The 25151-nt window shown below is 35.9% G+C and overlaps 1 protein-coding gene across 1 annotated transcript; it reads right to left on the bottom strand.

Moving 5' to 3' along the window:
* Positions 1-11294: 11294 nt before the first annotated feature.
* LOC132547476 (neuronal acetylcholine receptor subunit alpha-10-like) lies at positions 11295-24704 on the bottom strand. Its single transcript, XM_060211231.1, has 7 exons — positions 24662-24704; positions 23215-23360; positions 22995-23039; positions 22450-22559; positions 13506-14035; positions 11902-12119; positions 11295-11633 (listed from the first exon to the last, which is right to left on the bottom strand). Exons 1-7 carry the CDS (start codon positions 24702-24704, stop codon positions 11295-11297), a joined length of 1431 nt encoding a protein of 476 aa, XP_060067214.1.
* Positions 24705-25151: the final 447 nt, after the last annotated feature.

Raw genomic sequence — 25151 nt, 5'->3', positions numbered from 1 at the left:
AATAGTCTGTTGAATAGATAATTCGTTAACTGCAGGAAAATATCTCACTATGGGAAATAGACATCATAGTCATCAAATTCATTATAAATTGCCTTTAGTCGTTGGTGATTATATGCGTAAAGTCCCAGCAGGATATCACCTGGTGATTGAATTGGTTAACTCACCTGCTGGACATATGACCGTGCACTATCTTCTCAGCCGTGACTTGTATCAGCGGGATTATGGTTCTTGGTATGATATTCTCGGATAAATAAGTAATTGAATAGGTAATATGTTTACAGGAAATAAGATCCCGTCCTAATCAATTAACTACATCGATATTGATGTTACAAACAAGGATTACTATGTCCTACATATATAATTAATATCCATTACATCAAAGATCATATAAGTGTGCAGTTTCTCTATAAGATGAAAGAAGAAAATGTATTGATGACTAAAAACGTTGTTCACAACGCATTACCATATGTTACTTAGTGACAAGGTTGATGGTTCTTTATGGATGCATAATTCGGAAGCCTTTTCAACATATCCTCTCTCCAAACGGTTTCATTTGGTGACTTGCCAAACAGACAGTTATAAAACATTACAGTTGATGATACATACAAAATTCAATCATTTCAACTTATCTATCATACAATAGAAATCCTAAGGGACACACATGGAAAGATGTTGCTAAATAGTATTTTATAAGTGTTACGGAATTATACGTATATTTCACTGATGTCACAAACAATACAAAATGGGTCACATTCAGATAGATAAAAACCGAATGTGAAAATACACCACGCCACAGTGTCATTTCGTTCAAGACTACACGTCAATATCTAAATAAATAAGATAAGATCATTTTAATGATTTTCCAAAATATGGTAACATATTTCAGCTGTCGAATTACCATATGCCAATCGCAGACAAGTTGAAATGAAGCCTAGTAGTGAGTAGTCTCATGTCTCAATTATGACTTAATAATTCATCACTTGATAACTTGAAAATCATGATTTATTAGACACGTATGAACGATGACACACACACAAAAAGAGTCACCTCCTCATATGAAAATATTTTTTTATAAAGATTGGCAATATTTGGACATAATATAAAATTGATATTTCTTCAGATTCGCTCGATTTTTTTGGATTCGTAAGTCATGGGTTGATTACAAAAACATCTTGACATGAAAAAAATCTGCAAATTAAACAAAACATGAAGACGTGTCTTTTAGGAAAGACACACATAAGCACCCTTCCATATAAGTTGAGAATCAGATACAGTAGACGCAAATCGTGAATCAAATTGTGGCATCATACATCATCATTTTCGTCTTTCTAGTACTCGTCAGTGAATCTAAGGGCTTAAATTGTTAAAATGTATAGGGGGAATAAGGAAGATCGAAATTAGTTGAAATAAAACATAAAAACGAAATTTAATATTTTCAAAGGAATGTCAAGTTTATTGGTATATTCGGCATCATATCACTGTTCGGTATATTTTTAAAATGTGGAATGCAGATTAAGGCAAATCACTAGCAATGCGTGCCACCTAAATCACTTAAAAAGGACAAACAGCTTTGTTACATTGAATTCCATGCTTCGTGTTTTGTAGGCCAGAAAGAATTTCAGTCGATCTTATAGACTGACTGTCAACCGACAAAAACACTTTCATGGTAATTACTAGATAAACGAGAATGAATCTCGACCGAACTTTGGTACCGAAGCATACCGGCAAAGCATGTACTACTAAGGTCAACATAAAATCATGATCAATAGATCTGTCAATGTACGACCATTTCGACCATAAAGGATGTGGGCAAGTGTGATGTAATATGTCAACTATACGTTTTGCTAACTGATAAGCTAAATCAAAACTGTCAATGTTGGTATGCCCGTGAAAACATTGTGATGACGAAGTAGTTGATATCTCATCAATTTACAATAAAATCTTAATTGATATAGCAATGGTAAACATTGGTATAGGCTTGCCTGTAATTCAATCCTTTGGGCTGTTTCATCCATCCGAAAAACATTTGCTGAAATGAAAATATAGATTTAACCCGGACAAAATTAAATATTATCATTTGCAAAAAAAATTGTATTGTACAAGCCGGTTATGGTGATAGGGAAGGAATCAGATGAATCTAACAAACGCTTTCTTGTACTTTGATACGGATTTAAAACTGATTGGTTTTAGTAATCATGCGTTTTGAAAACAGTAAATTGACGCTATCAAAACGGATCGGTCACCTTTATCGAAGTAATCTAGCGCGAAACCTTCCACGTCCTAACTCTCTAGGTAGAGTCCTGTCACATTGTCAGAGTTTAAGTAGATATGTGCGCTAACCAAACCAATACTTTGGGAATAAACATTTCAGAAACGATATATCCCATGAGACTTAGATATACATCAAATTGTGATAGCTTACATGATCATTAATGTTGCTTGTTCATAGGTCTACTTTAGACGATCGATGAATGCAATTTCCATGTGCGTTTGAGAAACATGACATACATTATTGTATTTAACGTATATTTAAGCAGTTATTTGCAGTTTTCTTTCAACATTACATAATTACGAAACTTAAAGGAAAAACAACAGGTAATTCTACCCGATGAAATGAAAAGTGCATCTATTTATGACTACGTGTCATTAACAGCTTATACGCTTCCTTTAATTTACTGATTGTAAATTTCTCTCGCTTGGTTAGTCATGCTTCGTGGAAAGAAAAGTTTATTTCCCTTTTTTATCAATGTGAATTTATGTATTTATGAAGATACATTTCATCGTTTAGAGATCAGTCATCCTTCACCAAAACCGTTTTTCTCTTTTTATCTTATGCTAGTGTCATGTTAAAGAAGAATTTTGCATTTACGGCAAACGTATTTCATTTGCCCTAAGCAGTCTTCAGCGTATTATGTGTGTTTAGCGCAATGATTGATTAACGCCAAAAGTATTACTATATAATCAACATACTTAAACTGCAATTAGCGCACTAATATAATATCATATAATATAATATAACATAATATAATTATTTTATGTTCAGCGTTGAAACCACTTAAATATGTACGTTTCAATATAAATCTATGGATTTATTCCAAGCAATTGATTATTTCGATTTTCTAGAGTCGTATTTATGTTGTGAATCATATTAAATACACGATGTGAACTTAAACACGAATTTACAGGTCCACGCAATGTCACTATTGTCAATATCACAAGTTAATAAAACAAACAATGGTATTTTCCTTGATCTCAAACTCAGAAATAGAATTACACATTATTAATTAAACGATATTAATGTTATGTCAAGACTTCGCTCTTTTAATCACCCGTTGGCAAAAATGAAATAGAGATAAATCAATGTTCAGTTATGTACACAAACAATCAAGGAAAGAGCACATTTTAATTGATTGCATAAAGTCTTGGAAGAATATAATTAAAGCATGTTCCATTAACGCAATGAAGTAATGTTTTGTCATAGCAAGACAGCCATTCTTTACTACAATTGAAACGTGTTGTGGTCCAGGTGTGTAAAGTCGATATCAAGGAAGGTGGGGAAGGGGATGGGGGATTTCGTGACATCATCTATTGTATCACGAATCACGAAGTCCTATCATTTCGGGTGCTTCTGTATCGATTTCATGTAGGGTTCAGATGACAACTTTTATTAACTTTCGACTCGAACCGCCCTCCTTTTTGTAAGGAATACATAATCTACAAATAGATATATTTACTTTATTGAGTCAGGAAAACGCTCGATAGAGTGTAAAAACGAGAACATGCTGCATTGTATTCACTTAATGAGTTGTTTAAGTACATGTATAGGGGATTTCTAAGTGTACGCTTCTCAAATCATAATCTAATGACTTCAAGAAAAGAAACCTAGAGGTTAGTAGCTACCTTAAAGAGACAACAAGGAAATACCAACATGTTATCAGAATCATTGTCCTAACTCGAAGTCAATAAAACTGGGGCACAATATTAACAAAAGACGAAATAATTGGAGATTCAGGAAAAAGTACAAAGAGAATATGACTAGGTGTTCTGGAAGCATAAGCGTCTCCGACTTCATCGACAACACCCACCATGTAAATTTTGGTCGATCCAAGTTAGTAATGTCAAATACGTCCAGCTTCATATCACACAAAGAAATATAATATTTTTGAATGAGATCATCATGATGACCGTAGAACCGCCCCTAACTAAATCTATTGAAGAGTTTCATATTTTCCGTCTAAATATTCAAGAAGACGAGAAACCTTTCCATCAGCCTCTTCCCTCGACATTAAGTTACAAGTAATCCAACCGGTACAGATTTTTAGTTTATATAATGTGTGATATTTCGATTTTATTACTGTGGATGCCCATTTATTATTTTGTGGCTTGTCACAGGATTCAGTGCCCGATTGTTTTCCTTCTGAATTCTTCAGTGCTATCGGTTTCAATGTGAAACAATGACATTGCCTGACGTAAATTTATATGACGGATATCGTTTATAAAGGAAAAGACGCGTACCCTTCCGGACCATCTGATCGTATTCTTTATGTACTAGTATAATAATCCCGGTGTAAGTTTTTAATTTGTTAATACCTTCACCATTTGTTGATTCATTTGAACTTTAAAATATTGGTATTCCCCAGTAGTTTTTTTAAGTATCTCTGTTTTTTGGGTTTTTTTTCATATTTATTTACACGAATGTGCATAAGTGATCATTACTTATCAAAACCATTCCGAATATTTCAAGAACGATTTTTTCATCATCTTATTAAGCACGAATGCAACCCTATCTTCATTTACATTTTATATTAGTTCTACCTATAGATTAGTCTTGTTACGTGTACATTTGTACCTCTCTACGGATTCTCCCTTCTTGGTAATGACATTCCAGATAGATTCATACACTTTAATTCTGTGTGAATGATTCAAACACTTCTCAGGAATCCAGTCCACCAGCTTAGTCTGTACCTGCCGACTTGATGATGATTTCAGTAGCCTCAATTACCAAACTAAGTTCAGTTTATTACAACGCAATGTACATCTGTAGCGATATAAATATAATAATCAATATTTGTGAAAAAAGGAATGTTTAACAAAAAAACATGGCCAGCTTATTCCTTTTGTTCATATTTTGCCCAAGTTTAATCAATGTTAAGTCTGTATCTGAATCTATATTTGTTAGGTAACACATGGTCTGTTTCGGCCATAAATAATCAATATCGGACAGTTGATATCAGGACAATACAATGAAAAATTGATCTGGATTTCCATATATCAATTTAGCAGCTACCACACGGGAAAACACATAAGCGCGCTGATTAACAGAACTCCAACAGAAACAATATTTCCAAAATGCTTTGATTCCAATATTACAACACATTCACCGAATTAAATCGCGCTTAATGTCAATATATGAAAGCACCAGTTCTGTCATTTATTACAAATTCGTGTTTGTTCACTATTGATTAATTTTGGAAAACAGCAGGATTCGTTTAGCCCTAATGAAGACCAAAAGAACAATACAATGATTTGGTTTATTCTGGAATAACGCTCTAGTTTTTAAACGCTGTTCCTCAAATAATATTAAAGCGGCCGAGATTGATTTGCCTGTCGTAAAAAGGTCAATGTTCAAACAGAACATAGTACTATTTCATTAATATCTCAGTTTGTGTTATTCATTTCAATTAAAATCGATTTCCAATATTTTACCAATAAATTAACAAATAAGGCGCATACAGCATTAGGCAAGTACTGCAATGTTTCAATAGACTTATTTACTGTAACGCTTTATACAATACAGATAAGTTTACTTTGTGAGGATTTTACAAAGGACGCATTAATGAAAAGCAAAAAGAAAATACCAATTTGTCAACATAATCAAAATCCAAAATCAAATTCCACAACTTAGGACACAAAATGAACAAAAGAAAGATTTACACGGAGATTCCTGAAAAATGTACAAATAAAATAAAGCAACTGTAAAGAAAATCATGATTCAATTCAGGTTATGACGAAAAGTGAATTACACTTTCAAACAGTTGTCCTTTCTCAGGAAAGCGAGATAAGAAAATCTGGGCGGTCTTAAATAGTATATAATTTGGAAAGTGCATAGATAAACGGCATAACTTTATATTTTTCGTAAATTTTCAATATTTGAAAACTCGCCAAGGATATACCGCGAATGATTACATTCTAAATCGTACAAATTGATGTAATATCACCTTACACACTGCAGAATAGAAATAACGTCATAATTCTCAAAACACACCACATGCTATTCAGGAAAATTAATCGAAACACGAACGGCATAATGTCTTGCTCAGACATAATTCATATGTCTGGCAAGTGTGAACTCAGAATATGGTTAAATATTATCATGACGTGATTCTTATAAACTTCCTGCCAGATGTAACAAGAAAATGCTTTGTTTACAATCTATGTTTTTGGTCTTAGTCATACATTTAAAAACAAAAGTTGATATTGGTGCATGCTTTGTACTTTACTATACAGGCAGATAATTAAAACATAGTAAGCTTGATACCACTTTTAAACTGCTAATCTTTTCTCAAAACAAACAAACTAAATGAATGTCTTAACTTTTGGGAAGTTTCATGATCATCATGATTTCTAAGGAAGATATCCTCTTTATAGTTCGATATGAAATAAGATATTTCCGAACTTTAGCAGAAGATGCTTACTCTTCCAGTACACCAGGTCTTATTCTCCTTGTACATTTTGAGGAGTCTCCGTGTAAATCTTTCATTTGTTCATAGTTTGCTCTAGTTTAATTGAATTTGGGTATGAATTATGATTATGTTGACATCCTGGTATTTTCTTTATCTTTTTTAGTATACCTAGCCGTTTGTTGTAGCTTACTTTGCTCTCGTTTGAAATAGGGACATGACTTACTAATACTGACGAATGTTATTTACAAGGAGGATTTGATTTTGAAGAAGATGATATTTACTCTTTCGAAAAACTCCATACGCCATGTTATTTTAGCAACTATTGCCATTTCACTTTTCTTTCTTGGTGTTTTCATCGGTTTTGAGTTTTAGGTATTTTGTCGTTGTTATCGGAACGTTAAAGTGACATCGACAGATGATAATCTTGACTGTTCAAAAAATTGTAAAACGAAATTGTATTAGATAAAAACAATAACAGGAAATGGCCAGTGGCCTGAATTGTTTTAACGTACTTTATATATAGAACTCTGGGTTTAAAATTATGAGCAAAACAAAAATCATCATGAGGAATTCTGAAATGTAAGCAATGTTATGGATGCGCTGAGCTGACACGTTGATGTTTCAATACTGGAGCCAACTAGATCCATATTCTGTGGGATAGTAATAATGTACTCACATATATTAACCCATGTATATCATGAATTCATAATTTACACCACCTCTGAACATTTCAACCTAACGCAATGGCTGGATCTACATATGCATTAAAAACAGGGGGAAAATCGATATCACTCTGTAACTCTGCCGTCAAATCACTACCCAATGCATTTCGTTTTTAGAAAGACTTTAATAACCATAAACGTTTGCGTTTCTGTCCTTATGGTAAACAGGAAAACATCACGTAATTTTACAGGTACGTTTGTACAGGTATCTTGACTCTCGTTAGAAAATATTCAAATCCATTTGTGAGAGTAAGAACGCATCTGGGGTCTAGGGATACATATCTGCTGAACGTCGCTCCTGTGAGCTAATGGAAATCTTTGTTGTCTTTCTTCACCGACCGGAAGTAATTACTATAAATCAATAGCGCGTGTGACAAAGCACTCTAAGGAAGATATAACTACGAGATAAATTACTGTTACTAATATCAGTGTTTCATTACCAAAGTGTGTCGTTTTTTCCTCATTAGCATGTCAATGATGAATCAATGTTCTTGACAAACATATCAATGGATTAGATACACAGAAGGAATTGTTGTTTGTCGTATTGTACACACGTTAATCATTGTTGTATAGAGACACTGACGGTCACCAGGTCAAAAACCCTTTAAATGTCTAAAGCTGAATGATCAATTAAGATTAATTTTAATTATTCCATAACAAACAATTTTTTTTATTATTTCAGTAATTAATTGATTAATGATAATAAATATGTCTTGGTGATCGTTAAGCATATTTTGCTTGATTGGGTAAATATTTGGATCTATCACGGTCTTAATATCATGAAAAACAACCACTAACACAGGAAAACTATTTCAGTGAAAGAAAATATTAACATACCACCGACTTCCGATGAGCAGGTTACACATTTTATCCCGTCTAGAACACTTTATCTGAAGTTCAGTTCGAACTATTTGTAATATGAGAGTCGGAAGTGAAAGTTATTATTGCTAAAAATAGAATTATCTGTCACATTTTTCTTTCATCACTTGATAAGATATTTTTTGAGGATCTGTTCAAATTCGCACATATGGTTATCTTTAAAAACTTTTCATCAATTTTGAATAAGGAGGGTCACTGGTATCACAAATAAAACTTTCACGCCCTGCTCTCAACTAAATACATGCAATGCGATTATCGATCAGGGTATATCCGTATATCCAATCGTCTGTCTAGCATACCCACTTCCTTGTTATATCTCATTGTTTTATTCTCCAAACAATATTTACTTTGGGGGTACCTTTTAACTTGTTGTTTCTATCTAGATTATATCATATATAAACTGGTCGAAACAAATGTAGACAGATATAAACTGGTCGAAACAAATGTAGACAGATATAAACTGGTCGAAACAAATGTAGACAGATATAAACTGGTCGAAACAAATGTAGACAGATATAAACTAGTTAAAAATATAGACAGATATAAACTGGTCGAAACAAATGTAGACAGATATAAACTGGTTGAAATAAATATAGACAGATATAAACTGGTCGAAACAAATGTAGACAGATATAAACTGGTCGAAACAAATGTAGACAGATATAAACTAGTTAAAAAATGTAGACAGATATAAAAACTTTATAAAACAAATTGAACCTGACAATTTTGCCACCTTTGAAACTTGAACGGATATCTTAAGACATTCGTTCAGGTTGATTGAATTAGATCTTGTTTTTATTTCAAAATCTTTCTAGGAACGATCGCGCTTTAAAATTTCGTCATATCAATGATATCTTGAAATAATACATGATTTTGCTATTAATTGACAAGGCTTTACTTAGTAAATGCTTGTCGATGTTTTCAGCTGACTTTTTTTTATTATTTACTTAAAATAGAACAATCATACATCCAATGAGGTTTGTCTTCTTGTTTCAAATTAATCCAATCTTACAAATTCGAAATTAAAACTAAGCACCAGCTTTTAAGTTTTGTCAATTTTCTACTTTATTGACATTTATACAAATATTACATACAACTTGAAAGTATCGTCCTAGAAGACGTTTACGGATGGAAGACGACTAAAACATATAACATACATATCAAAGAATATATAAGAAATCTGTATATGAAACGTGTTTTCTGTCAACATTACATTTTATGTATTGATATAGTCTACATGTTACGAACGAATTAATTATCCATCAATATTTCTCCATTGATATACACACATACACTATAATTGTTAGGTAAATGAAATGCCTACTCAAATTGCTTCCCTTTACAACATAGAAACAAATATAGTCTTCATTTTTTTGTGTCCAATAAAGGAAAAATATATAGTGACAGAAATCCTATATCTTTTCCATATGAATAAATATGAACATTGAATAAATGTCATTGTATGTTTGATAAAACTACAATCCGTGAAAAAATGGTTCAAACGAAAAGATGGAAAATTATAACGACAAAGATCACTATATTGTTTCTACATCACGGTTGTATGGTTGTATACTAAAACATACATCACACTTTATTCAAAGTTTGACAGAGGTTTTGGGTCGTCATCGTAAAAGAAGCGATGTTTTCGCGACATCGCCCAGGTAAAAAGAAGACTGTCTAAAAATCTCCATCACTCGTCATCGCTGCGGAAGCGATGTTCCCGCGACTTCGCCAAGGTGGAAAGAAGTTTGTCTACTATACCGCTAATCCTCATTTCTCGCCATCTCCGCGGGAGCGATCTTCCCGCGACATCGCCCAGGTAAAAAACAGGCTTTCTATAATACTTATCACTCGTCATCGCTGCGGGAGCGATGTTCTGTCGGACATGTTCGGGCGGGATCGCGGGGTGGTTTTAATCTCACCATATAACTGTACAACTCCATTGCAATGGTGCTACTCATAGATATAATGAATAATTATAAATATGATAGATATTCTTCTGATTCACTACCTTGTTGCCTGTTGCATATAACGCTTATTATTCAATACTGTCATCAACATCATTAATAATCATCACCTCTCCATGACTCCGAACTACTCAAGGAAATCCAATGTTCTTTTCTATCACTCGAACGACACACTATTTACACATTAGTTATACTGACTCCCCGGTTTGCTTTATAAAATAACACATCACAATATTATAATCCGTCAGGTACAAGATCTGACATTCTTAATACTGAAACAAATAATATTTGACCATAAAAATGCTGATTGCTACACAAAGACATATTTCGAATTTATATCTAGATAAACTACCTATGAAGCTCCAATCTTTTAGGCGATTTAATTCTATATAATATTTTGGCAAGTGTTTAATTTTCGTTTTTTTTCGGCACAAGATTGTACGACAAATGTTGAACTGAATTTTATAAGTGATAAATAATTACTTATGTACTCAATAACCTGCCTGTTATCCGGTGAATCCGCCTATGTATTAATTTATTATAGTTCATCAATGTACAGTACTGCCGAGCGTTTTTTATTGGTTGTGCCGGTCAGAAATGTTTGCATCCGTTTGAATTTTCCTCCACATTTTGACTTTAAAACCAGTTAAAAACTTACTTTTCTGTGCTCTGTAATGAAGCGAAACATTAATTGGGTTTCGTTTCATAAGAGATTTAAAGAAACTCATCTCGAAGATTTAATTTTTGTTGACCAAAAGCTTGCAAAACTGAAAAATTCTCAAATACCTTTCATGAAATTTCATATGAAATGAAAAATCATTTCAGACCCTATATGTTTATTTTAGTTCTTACTCCTCAATGGCTTTAATATGACGTGCCTAAAATTAGAAATGCCGTTTTTTGAAGCCAAATAGCGAGATTTGCGCGTGGCGAAATAGATCCGTTATGCGCGATTACAAACACAACACACTTTTGGCACCCTAAAAATTAAGTAAAATATGTTGTTTTTTGGAGTGGAATAGCCGCTGACCATTTTCCTTTCCTCATTCTGTATGGATAGACCGATCGCGTAATACAACCGGAAGTATCATCGACAGCGCCACCGTGCAGACAATTATAACGTACATCACCATAAAAACACGGTCCATCATGACGGCCAGAAGGTTCCAGTCTCTGTCAACTTTATCTTCTTCCTGCTGACTATCTAAATGGTTCCGGAAGCGTTCAAGTCTGTCCAAAATTCCTTTGAGTACCGCGTGGAGAGAAAAGAGCTGCTGTCGTCCATCTGTCGTTGGAGTGGTGGACTGCATTTTCTCTTTGTCTGACTGGTTGTTGTGATTTATTTTTTCTACCTGTTCGCACAGCATTGGCCCGTTTGGGATCTATAAGCACAAACATCAAAAGTAGGTTTCCCGTAATAAAGAAATAAACAATACCTTGAACAATACTTGAGTTTGTCATATTATAATTGATGTACGATCCTTAAAATTGAATTAGAATTGATATGCATCACACTTACATATAAAAAGGAAATAAACAAACAAGCAAACAAACAAAAACAAAACAAAACTATATCACAAGAAATAAATTTTTTAAAATGGGAATATATTCAAATAAACAAATAAATATATATTAGCACAAGTAACGTACAATAAGCCCACAGTTGTTTTCCCCCGAGAAACTGGAGTTCATGTTTTCGTTTTGAGTCGTCTTCACGCAGGTGACACGTGACAGAGGCATCATGATGCAGCGTTTCACCCAATCAGGCATACGTGTTCCGTTGTTACCTTTGTAATGCACTTGTAGCACAAATACAGTGAGGAGACATGAACATCCAACCAACGTCATCGATACCATAAAATACACACCTGGGGGAAACATAAAAAAGGATGATAAAGAAATTATAAATTCATAACTTCAGTTACGTCTGTTACTCAATGCATAATACATAACCTTTCCGAATGTTTACGTCTTCAAAAGCAACAGGCATATGTTTTGATGTAAAATCATACATTGTCATGGTATTCAAATTTCATGGTTTTTCAAAAATGTACATTTTCGTTGGTATATTGTTCGTGATTAAATCTTGCTCACGAACACGCTAATACACTTATCTATGTTAACTTTTATCTGCTTCGTAAATCTATAAATTCGTGGTTTTAGTGTGCACGACTTCAACGAAAGTAAATTGCCCACAAAAATTTTTGGGTTGTTTAGTATATGAAAAGAAACTCTACATTATTCCTAGAAATTATATCATATTCGTCATTTAATCACTAATGCTGATTTTTTAATCAACGATGCTCTTTTTCATAACATAGCCAAACAAACCGTCAACGATTGTACATAAGACGCACAAGTGAATAACACCTTTTGATAAATATTTAGAATTAGATGATGTGGAACCAAATCACGCAGGAATTAAACCGTATCAATACTGCTGTTTCAGCCGTTTAGGACTTGTCTGAGATGGTTTGAAATCTACAGAGGGAAATCCTAAGATTGTACGAAACGAAACACAAGTGAATAACACCTTTTCATAATTAAGATTAAGATACAGCAGAGCCAAACAATGAATTAAACTGCATCGTAAAGCTGTTTCTTCCTTCTAGGCCTAAATTTTGAAACCTCGAAGGCGACTAAGAAAAATCCAAAGTGATTAAAAGAAAGTTAAAATCCGGACGGGGAGGTGTGGCAGCCCCGTAAATAGTTAAATTTCGTGATTTTCATACATCAGATAATTTCATAAAAGCGTCAAGTTCATGTGTGTTTTCTGAACCGTGCCACTATTCGAATGAATTAAAATGTGACATGCAGGTTACGGCAAACCTCGAGGATTTAAAATCCACCAGTAGTGTCTACCATTTGCTATCTTAAAGATTGTACAAAACACACACAAGTAACTGACACAAATGTCAAAATCTAGTTTGAGATGTGAACCAGCCCATTTGATAGGGAAAAAGTGTGTATTCCCCTAAAGCAATACCCTTGGAAACACTAGACACGGAACCAACTGCAGAAAGCCTCGATATGATACCTAACAACTAACAGATTCAATGGTCGTTATAAATTAGTAATGAACAATTAAATGGCACCAGACACAATACAAGACATCATATTCAGTTAGTTGACATCATCAGTGATTTTATCTGTCGTTATGATGTAGTATACGTTTAAATACGTGGTTCCAGTTTCATGTTTTGTTGAAATAAAACGTTTGATTACAATTTTATTTTTGTTTTGTCAGGTCGTACCAAGAAACGGTGTGCTATCTCCAGACGGTGGGATGGTCTCCAGGACGATGAGTTGAAACACGGCCAGTGACAACAGAACAGTGATCTCTAGGTTGACCTTCTCACCAGAGTCTGGCGGCAGCATGAATCCGAAGACAGCCACGAATGTGATAAGCAGACATGGACACAGGATATTCATGATGTAAAACAGTGGTTTCCGCTGTAGATTGAACGTGAAAGTGACGGTGGACCAGTACGTGTCGCCGTACCAATCCTGGCTGTAAGAGATCGGAGCGTCTAATACTTCCCACTCAATACTACGGACAAAGCTAGCTAAACCGGTGTGGGAAGAGGCATTTGATATATCTAATTCTAATCCATTGTAGGCCCACGATCCAAATATCAGGGGACATGTCTGTGTATCAAACGGGAAATAGCGCACGTTGATGGCACACAGGCTGTTTAGGATGGAAGGAAAATTATAGGAAATGTATCCTGTATGTGTCACTCCAGCTCTGAAGTCCTTGATACCAGATAGGGCCGACTCCGCACTGTCAATAACAATGTATAAATCATCTCAAAAGTGTATTATCATAATCAAATATTTAAAAAGCTTGAATGCTCAGCCTAGTAGTGTGAATGTCCAATGAATTTAATTCTAGGTGTACAAACCCCTGATGAATATAAACGTCAGCGGTCCGATGTAAAATATCAAATTCATCTTTTAGTTTGGGTGATAATGAGGTGCTTATGTTGGGTTTTTTAGTAACACTAATATTATACCAACACTAACCCTGGTGACATACCAACATTAACCCTGATAACATACCAACACTAACCTTGGTGATGTACCAAAACTCACCCTAGTGACATAACAACACTAACCCTGATGACATACCGACACTAACCCTGGTGATATAACGACACTAACCCTGGTGATATACCAACACTAACACTGGTGATATACCAACATTAACCCTGGTGACATACCAACACTAACCCTGGTGACATACCAACACTAACCCTGGTGACATACCAACACTAACCCTGGTGACATACCAACACTAACCCTGGTGAAATACCAACACTAACCCTGGTGAAATACCAACATTAACCCTGGTGATATACCAACACTAACCCTGGTGATATACCAACACTAACCCTGGTGATATACCAACACTAACCCTGATGACATACCAACACTAACCCTGGTGATATACCAACGCTTACCCTGGTGACATACCAACACTAACCTCAACACTATCACTGGTGACATCTAAATACTTACCCTTATGACATACCAACACTAACCCTGGTGGTATACCAACACTTACCCCGGTGACATACCAACACTAACCCTGATGACATACCAACACTAACCCTGGTGATATACCAACACTAACCCTGGTCATATACAAATACTAACCCTGATGACATATCAACACTAACCCTGGTGATATACCAACACTAACCCTGGTGGTATACCAACACTAACCCTGGTGACATACCAACATTAACCCTGGAGATATACCAACACTAACCCTGGTAATATACCAACACTAACCCTGGTGACATACCAACACTAACCCTGATGACATACCAACACTAACCCTGGTGACATACCAACATTAACCCTGGTGAACCCTGGTGACATACCAACATTAACCCTGGTGACATACCAACACTAACCCTGGTGATATACCAACACTAACCCTGGTGATATACCAACACTAACCCTACCAACACTAACCCTGATATACCAACACTAACCCTGGTGATATACCAACATTAAACCTGGAGATATACCAACACTAACCATGAGGAGATACCAACACTAACCCTGGTGATACACCAACACTATCCCTGGTGACATACCAACACTAACCCTGGTGATATACCAACACTAACCCTGGTGATATACCAACATTAACCCTGGAGATATACCAACACTAACCCTGGTGATATACCAACACTAACCCTGGAGATATACCAACACTAACCCTGGTGACATACCAACAATAACCCTAATGATATACCAACACTAACCCTGGTGATATACCAACACTAACCCTGGTGATATACCAACACTAACCCTGGTGATATACCAACACTAACCCTGGTGATATACCAACACTAACCCTGGTGTTATACCAACACTAACCCTGGTAACATACCAACATTAACCCTGATGATATACCAACACTAACCCTTGTGACATACCAACATTAACCCTGGTGATATACCAACACTAACCCTGGTGATATACCAACACTAACCCTGGTGACCCAACACTAACCCTGGATATACCATATACAACACTACCCTGGTGACATACCAACATAACCCTTTGATATACCAACACTAACCCTTGTGATATACCAACACTAACCCTGGTGATATACCAACACTAACCCTGGTGATATACCAACACTCACCGTGGTGATATACCAACACTAACCCTGGTGATATACCAACACTAACCCTGATGACATACCAACATTAACCCTTTGATATACCAACACTAACCCTAATGACATACCAACGCTAAACCTGGTGATATACTAACACTAACCCTGATCATATACCAACACTAACCCTGGTCATATACAAATACTAACCCAGGTGATATACCAACGCTTACCCTGGTGATATACCAACACTAACCCTAAACCAACACTAGTCATATATATACCAACACTAACCCTGGTGATAAACCAACACTTACCCTAGTGATATACCAACACTAACCTTGATGACATACCAACGCTAACCCTGGTGATATACCAACACTAACCCTAATGATATACCAACGCTACCCTAGATACATACCAACACTAACTGTGAAGAGATACCAACACTAACCCTGGTGATATACCAACAATAACCCTGGTGATATACCAACACTTACCCCGGTGACATACCAAAACCTACCCCAACACTAACCCTGGTGACATACCAATACTTACCCTGATGATATACCAACACTTACCCCGGTAACATACCAACACTTACCCCAACACTAAACCCCAACACTAACCCTTGTGACATACCAACACTAACCCTGGTGACATACCAACACTAACCCTGGTGATATACCAACACTAACCCTAGTGACATACCAACACTAACCCTGGTGGTGACATACCAACACTTACCCTGGTGATATACCAACACTAACCACGGTGATATACCAACACTAACCCCAATGATCTACCATTACAAACCCTGGTAACATACAAACATTAACCCTGTTGATATACCAACACTTACCCCGGTGACATACCAACACTAACCCTTGTGTTATACCAACACTAACCCCGGTGCTATACTTACACTAACCCTAATAATATACCAACGCTAACCCTAGATACATACCAACACTAACCCTGAGGAGATACCAACACTATCCCTGGTGATATAACAACACTAACCCTTGTGACATACCAACACTAACCTCAACACTAACCCTTGTGATATACCAACAATACCCCGGTGATATACCAACCCTATCCCTGGTGATATATAAACACTAACCCTGGTAACATACAAACATTAACCCTGTTGATATGCCAACACTAACCCCGGTGCTATACTTACACTAACTCTAATGATATAACAACGCTAACCCTAGATACATACCAACACTAACTGTGAAGAGATACCAACACTAACCCTGGTGATATACCAACACTATCCCTGGTGATATATAAACACCAACCCTGGTGACATATCAACACTAACCCTGGTGATATACCAACAATAACCCTGGTGATATACCAACACTAACCCTGGTAGCATACCAACACTAACCTTGGTGATATACCAACACTAACCCTGGTGATATACCAACATTAACCCTGGTGATATACTAACACTAACCCTGGTGATATACCAACACTAACAATGATGATATACCAACACTAACCCCGGTGATATACCAACACTTTCCCGGTGATATACCAACACTAACCCTGATGACATACCACCATTAACCCTTTGATATACCAACACTAACCCTGGTCATATACAAATACTAACCCTGGTGACATACCAATAATAACCCTGGTGATATACCAACAATAACCCTGATGACATACCAACGCTACCCTAGATACATACCAACACTAACTGTGAAGAGATACCAACACTAACCCTGGTGATATACCAACACTAACCCTGGTGACATACCAACACTAACCCTGGTGACATACCAACATTAACCCTGATGATATACCAACACTAACCCTTGTGACATACCAACACTAAACCTTGTGATATACCAACACTAACCCTGGTGATATACCAACACTTACCAAGGTGATATACCAACACTAACACTGGTGACATGCCATCAATAATTCTGGTGATATACCAACGCCTACCCTGGTGACATACCAACACTTACACCAACACTAACCCTGATGACATACCAACACTAACCCTGGTGATATACCAACACTTACCCTGGTGACATACCAACACTAACCCCAACACTAACCCTGGTGACATACCAACATTAACCCTGGTGATATACCAACACTAACCCTGGTGACATACCAACATTAACCCTGGTGATATACCAACACTAACCCTGGTGACATACCAACACTAACCCTGGTGATATACCAATAATAACCATAGTCATATACCAACACTAACCCTGGTGATATATAAACACTAACCCTGGTGATATATCAACACTAACCCTGGTGATATACCAACACTAACATTGGTGATATACCAACACTTCCCAAGGTGATATACCAACACTAACACTGGTGACATACCAACACTAACCCTGGTGATATACCAACACTAACCCTGGTGATATACCAACACTAACCCTGGTGACATACCAACATTAACCCTGGTGATATACCAACACTAACCCTGGTGATATACCAACACTAACCCTGGTGATATACCAACACTAACCCTGGTGACATACCAACACTAACCCTGGTGATATAACAACACTTATCCCGGTGACATACCAACACTAACCCCAACACTATCCCTGGTGACATACTAACACTAACCATGGTGATATACCAACGCTTACCCTAGTGACCTACCAACACTAACCCAAACACTATCCCTGGTGACATATAAACACTAACCCTTATGACATATCAACACTAACCCTGGTGGTATACCAACACTTACCCCGGTGACATACCAACACTAACCCTGATGATATACCAACACTAACCCTGGTGACATAGAAACACTAATCCTGTTGATGTACTAACACTAACCTTTTGTGATATACCAACATTAACCCTGCTGATATACCAACACTAACCCTGGTAATATACTAACACTAACCCTGGTGACATACCAACATTAACCCTGGTGATATACCAACACTAACCCTGGTGACATACCAACATTAACCCTGGTGATATACCAACACTAACCCTGGTGATATAACAACACTAACTCTGGTATATATACCAACACTAACCCTGGTGATATACTAACAATAACCCTGGTGATATACCAACAAAAACAATGATGATATACCAACACTTTCCCTGGTGAAATACCAACACTTACCTCAACATTTACCCCGGTGACATACCAACACTAACCCTGGTGATATACTTACATTAACCCTGATCATATACAAACACTAACCCTGGTAATATACCAACTCTAACCTTGGTGATATTCCAACACTAGCTCTGGTGATATACCAACATTTACCCTGATTACATACCAGCACTAACCATGGTGAGATACCAGCACTAACCTTGGTGACATACCAACACTAACCTTAGTGATATTCCAACACTAACTCTTGTGATAAACCAACACTAACCCCGGTGATATACTTACACTAACCCTAATGATATTCCAACGCTAACCCTGGAGACATACCAACACTAACCCCAACACTAACCCTGGTGATATAACAACACTAACTCTGGTATATATACCAACACTAACCCTGGTGACATACCAACACTTACCCTGGTGATATACCAACACTAACCACGGTGATATACCAACACTAACCCTGGAGACATACCAACACTATACCCAACATTTAACCTGGTGACATACCAACACTAACCCCGGTCATATACCAACACCAACCTTGGTGATATACCAACACTACCCCTGGTGACATACCAACACTAACCCTGGTGATATACCAACACTTACCCTGGTGATATACCAACACTAACCCTGGAGAGACATACCAACACTATACCCAACACTAACCCTTGTGATATACCAACGCTAACCCCGGTGATATACAAACACTAACCCTGGTGACATATCAACACTAACCTTGGTAATATACCAACGCTTACCCTGGTGACATACCAACATTAACCCTGTGATATACCAACACCAACCCTAATGACATACCAACGCTAACCCTGGTGATATACTAACACTAACCCTGGTGATATACCAAGACTAACCTTGGTGATATTCCAACACTAACTCTGGTGATATACCAACATTTACCGCGGTGACATACCAACACTAACCCCGGTCATATACCAACACTAACCTCAACACTATCCCTGGTGACATACCAACACTAACCCTGGTGATATACCAACACTAACCCTGATGACCTACCAACACTAACCGTGATGACATACCAACACTAACCCTGGTGATATACAAACACTAACCGTGATGACATACCATTACTAACCGTGATGACATACCAACATTAACCCTGGTGATATACAAACACTAACCCTGGTGATATACCAACACCAACCCTGGTGATATACCAACACTAACCCTTGTGATATACCAACACTAACCCTGGTGACATACCAACATTAACCCCTGGTGATATACAAACACTAACCCTGGTGATATACCAATACTAACCCTGGTGATATACCAACATTAACCCTGGTGATATACCAACACTAACCCTGGTGATATAACAACACTAACTCTGGTATATATACCAACACTAACCCTGGTGACATACCAACAATAACCCTGATGATATACCAACACTAACCCTGGTGACACACCTACACTAGTTGTGTGAAATCCTGGTGATACACCAACACTAGTTGTGTGAAATCCTGGTGTCATACCAACACTAACACTGGTGATATCCCAATACTATCTGTGTCTAACCCAGGTGCCACATCAACACCAGTTGTGTCAAACCCTTGTGACATACCAACACTTATTCTGGTGACATACCAACACTAACCCTCTCTGTCCCTGTTGACATATCAACCTTTGATCTGTCACTCCCCAGGATATCTAACTTTTGTCAACTACTGTTTTCATATCTGTGTGTTAGTCGTTGTGACATACCAAATCTAGCTAGGACAAATCCAGGTGAAAAAACCAACTATAAATGTATCAAAATATTATCACTTAGTAGTATCTCAACACTGTAAATATATATACATATATCTGTATTAAATATAAAAACAGTTTTACGATATCGATTCTAATACAAGGTCACTTACTATATGTTAAACATATTTAATTAATATCTATTTATTTTTCAAAGTTGGTTTTTTGGCACCACTTATCAGATGTATTTCAAAAGCTCCGAATATATACAGTGTATCCGAATTCACCATATCAGTTGAGGTCAGCGAAAAACATGTCAAACATCGTAATTTACACCCATTTGTTGACAAGTTCATCGATTTCGATTAATGTCAACATGAGCAACATATTAGCCTTTAATTATAAAATAAACGTAATCAGGAAACGTCACGTGATACATGATATATAGATATAGGCCATCGCTCTTATTAATGGATAGTAAATATCGAACTCTCAAAGGGATCTTTTGGCGTAGCTTCGCGAAGTGATTCATCTGTGATAAATAATGTATTTCGCAAACACGTGTATCAGTATTGATATAAGAAGATTAAACATAATGCCAAATCATTTTGGCTTAGTGTATAAAATTAGTAATTTATTTGATCAGTCGTCGTAATAAACATATCGTAAACACGTACTTGGTAGCTTCATTTTGGTACTCATATGAACTCGTATTGAATATATTTTTACATGAAGGTAATATATTGATAAGCTTTATTTAATTAAAAACTAAAAAACACATACAAAATCAAAATTAAAAATCGTATCTTTAAATTATTATCCAGGAAATGAAAAATTACTCGCGCCGTCATCGTTATGACGTCATAATACTGATGACGTCAGGAATGACGTTTGTTATCTATATGCTTTCCTTGCGGGGTTATTTCATTAATATGCCATAGAATATAAAAGAAAATTGCAACAACCCTGTGTATAAATGTTTTCGGATAAACTGAAAGGTCAGAATATTTTTGTCACGTACACAATCAGGATATTTGGATTATATTTGGTATTTTGATCGAACCTTTTTTCCTAAAACCATAAAAAAAGCACTTAGCATTTCCATAGACAATCTAATTTTAAAAAGCTTGCTATTAGGTTAATCGTGTCATTAACGACATAATACAATTACGATACAATTACCTATAAAACGATATTTCACACTATCATTTGATCCCGTAATGTGCCAAGTCCTGATGTCCACAAACATAATGAATTGAAAAATCGTCCTCATGATATTGCTGTACCATACATGCAATATGAGTTTAAACAATATATCCCATTTCATGGTGACGATGTCCAGTTTGCCTCTAATGCTATATAATCAATATTTATTTCATATTGCTTTTTAACATTATTTGTTACGGTGTGTGGAGTTACGTTGTGTCTAACTGTCAATATTTGTAAAAGTGGTATACTGGTATCTACTTAGATATTAAGTCAAACCGTTTTTTAATGAATTATTTCATTAATATTAGTGGGTTATATTGTTTACAATGATAAACATATATACACTATAAACCTCAGTGAAAATCCGAAGGAGGACCATTACCTAAAATTAACGTTACGTGGTGAGGTCCACTTAGTTCATTTTGACGTACTTATCTTTCTCTTGATTCAATTGACTTACTTATCGTACAGAACGAGGTCGGGCACCCATAGACGGCTGTAGGGCAACACGAGGTGATCAATGTCGCTGTAATTAGCTGGGTCCCATGTCAGTCTACAATCGGTCCATCTCTGAAATAAGAAGTTTAGAAATATACGGTAAGAACGCCATCATCTAACCCTGCCTTGATATACAAATGTATATAATTTATGGACAAGGGAAACTTTTTTTGAAGTTTTTGACAAAGTTTGAAATTGTTGTATTAGACAGTGTTAGATCTCTAAAGACGAAGTTTTACAAAAGGAATGTATTTGTCTACTGTTTACTGTAAAATTATTCAATTTATTGCATGTTTTACTGCCACGGGATTGGATGTAAAGAGAAGATAGTTAGTTTGGAAACTTTTAAAACAAGCTTGTTATATCCTATGATTAATTGAGATGTTGCTGTCTCTTTCAAATAGAATTCATATGCTCTGCAAGACATGAATGAGAGAGCAGTCGATGGCAAACTATGCTATTTGTGAAAACAAAAATGAGAATAAAAGATAAATTGATCCAGCTTACCGTTCTTATCCACACGTTCAGTTTGAGAATTTGTTTCGGCTCATCCTGAAATGAGATTTTTGAATGTAGACGTTTTTATTTATATCTTAATACATTTTTGTTATTTACTGTCAAAGAATTCAAAGCAAATTGACCGCATTGTGAAAATATTGAAACAAACTGCATTGCGTTGTTCTTCATTATTTTAAGATATTAAATAGAGGACCTTAGATTTACTTACAAGGTCAATGATCTGGCGTAGACTCATATCTGCTGTAGCATTAACCTTGTCGCTGTGTTCACACTGAGGCCTGACGTCACGGTCGTATCTGGCGAAAAGGTCACGGACCAATTGATCTTGTAGATCCGTGACGACCCCTGAAATCACTGGCATGATATACTTACGTTACAACAAGATCGGTGCTTAAAGGTTAACTGTGTGCATATGAATAATGTTACAATAACATAAAGACATATAAATAGAGAATACATGGTCTTAAAATATAAGCTGTATTTTGGCGAGGGAGAAGGAGACAAAAGTGGAGAGTCGCTTGCGAGCCACTTTTGTCTTTGCTATTCATCCTGCAACATTGATTGACAATAAGACCATCAATATATCAGTTGTTTTGTTGTTCAATCTGACGTTGATGTTACGCTGACTTTTGCCTGATGACGGACGCCAAAATAACTGCTCTAAACTTTATTTCCGAACTTGAACGGATATGACCGCGATTTCATGAATTTTCGTAAATAAACTTATTCATCACAACATGTAAAATCATGGCTTATTTCAATGGTAAATTCAGAGAGGAATTATGTCAAATTGCCGTACTGCACGTGCTAAAATACAGTTGTTTTTCTCTTTGAAGATTAATCATACAGTGTTGACGTCCTCGATGATCAGGCATTAATTTGACAATTGTTCACACTTAGTACATACTTTGCTCTTTGGATTTGGATGACAAGATAACTACTAAATTTGATATCATAATTGTAAGTACGTGTCGTTTCCAGGAAATTGAATTGAATCCTTTTTAAATAGATATTATCATTAATTGGTCAATTAAAGGATGACATGTTTCAAAGCAGGCATGCATTATTATGAGATACAAACAATAAATAAGAGTTGTTGACACATTTGAAAGGTACACTAGAATGCATGGTGCACTTGGATAGGAGCTAACAATGTGAACTGAAGACAGAAATATGACATGTGTGAAAGGCACAAACACATTGAAAGATGCACGTGTATTCATGAATTATTATAGAGATATACCGGAAATGAAGAAATGTTAGAATAAATACCACGCATATTTCATATTCTATGAATCACATGTGTTGTATTGACACATTTTCAGGTAAATTTGTACAAATAGAAGATGACGTGTCTAAACTGGCCCTTTTATTTAAAATTCATATTGCAAACGACGATCATATTTGTTTGGTAAAATTTCAACAAACATTATTCTTTGTTTAATTACTAAACCTGCCTGGTCCTTCAGCGATTTTCTAATCGATTTTTATTCCAATCACATTTTCTAGAAGTATAAATTCAGATATTCAGCATGTTGAATCAATGAATGAGTGTGCATTACTTTCTAAAATACTTTGTATTTACATTTCTCCTAAAAATGTTTTGAGTAGATTAACACAGATTTGCTTTAAACTATAATGTTAAAACCACATACCTTTGACAGCCAACAAAATCAGGACCATCCCATGCAGCTTCATTTTCACTAATGCAGTGTTTTTTTGGTGTCATGTACACACATCAAAGCAAGGACGGCCTCGAGTGTTTGGAAAATAGTGGTATGGGTTCTGAAACCGCTGCCGAAGGTTTATAAATACTCTCTGTGGGATGAGAAATAAAACAATACTATCAGACAATGTGATGGGAAATGCATTCATATCATTATAAATGACATATGCAGAACTATGAAATACCAAGCGTCCCAGTGGACCAATGTATATGTGGCGACTAATGCGTTAATGCTAACGTATTCCAATAACATATCATAAAAGCACAAAGGACTGTGTATAACAACGAAATGTCATTCGATACGGACCTTTGGTATAACCACTATAGCACTCAATCCTTACTGATCTTACATTGTTTTAATATGGACACTTTTACGATTAATTGATGTGCACTGGAAAGCGTATTATCTCAAGTGAGCA

The sequence above is a fragment of the Ylistrum balloti genome, unplaced genomic scaffold (genome assembly GCF_031769215.1).
Source record: "Ylistrum balloti isolate Yb309-2 unplaced genomic scaffold, AGI_CSIRO_Ybal_v1 Utg369958, whole genome shotgun sequence".
Taxonomy (NCBI): Eukaryota; Metazoa; Mollusca; class Bivalvia; order Pectinida; family Pectinidae; genus Ylistrum; species Ylistrum balloti.
The sequence above is the reverse complement of the archived record's forward strand: the minus strand, read 5'-3'. Positions and strand labels throughout refer to the sequence as shown.

Excerpts from the sequence above, each read along its gene's own strand:
- LOC132547476 (XM_060211231.1), bottom strand. The coding sequence starts at position 24,704 with ATGAAGCTGCATGGGATGGTCCTGATTTTGTTGGCTGTCAAAG. Across the intron at positions 22,560-22,994 it reads TGAACGTGTGGATAAGAACG|AGATGGACCGATTGTAGACT; the intron begins GTAAGCTGGATC and ends TTCTTATTTCAG. Across the intron at positions 14,036-22,449 it reads GACCTCGTTCTGTACGATAA|TGCGGAGTCGGCCCTATCTG; the intron begins GTAAGTCAATTG and ends TGTTATTGACAG.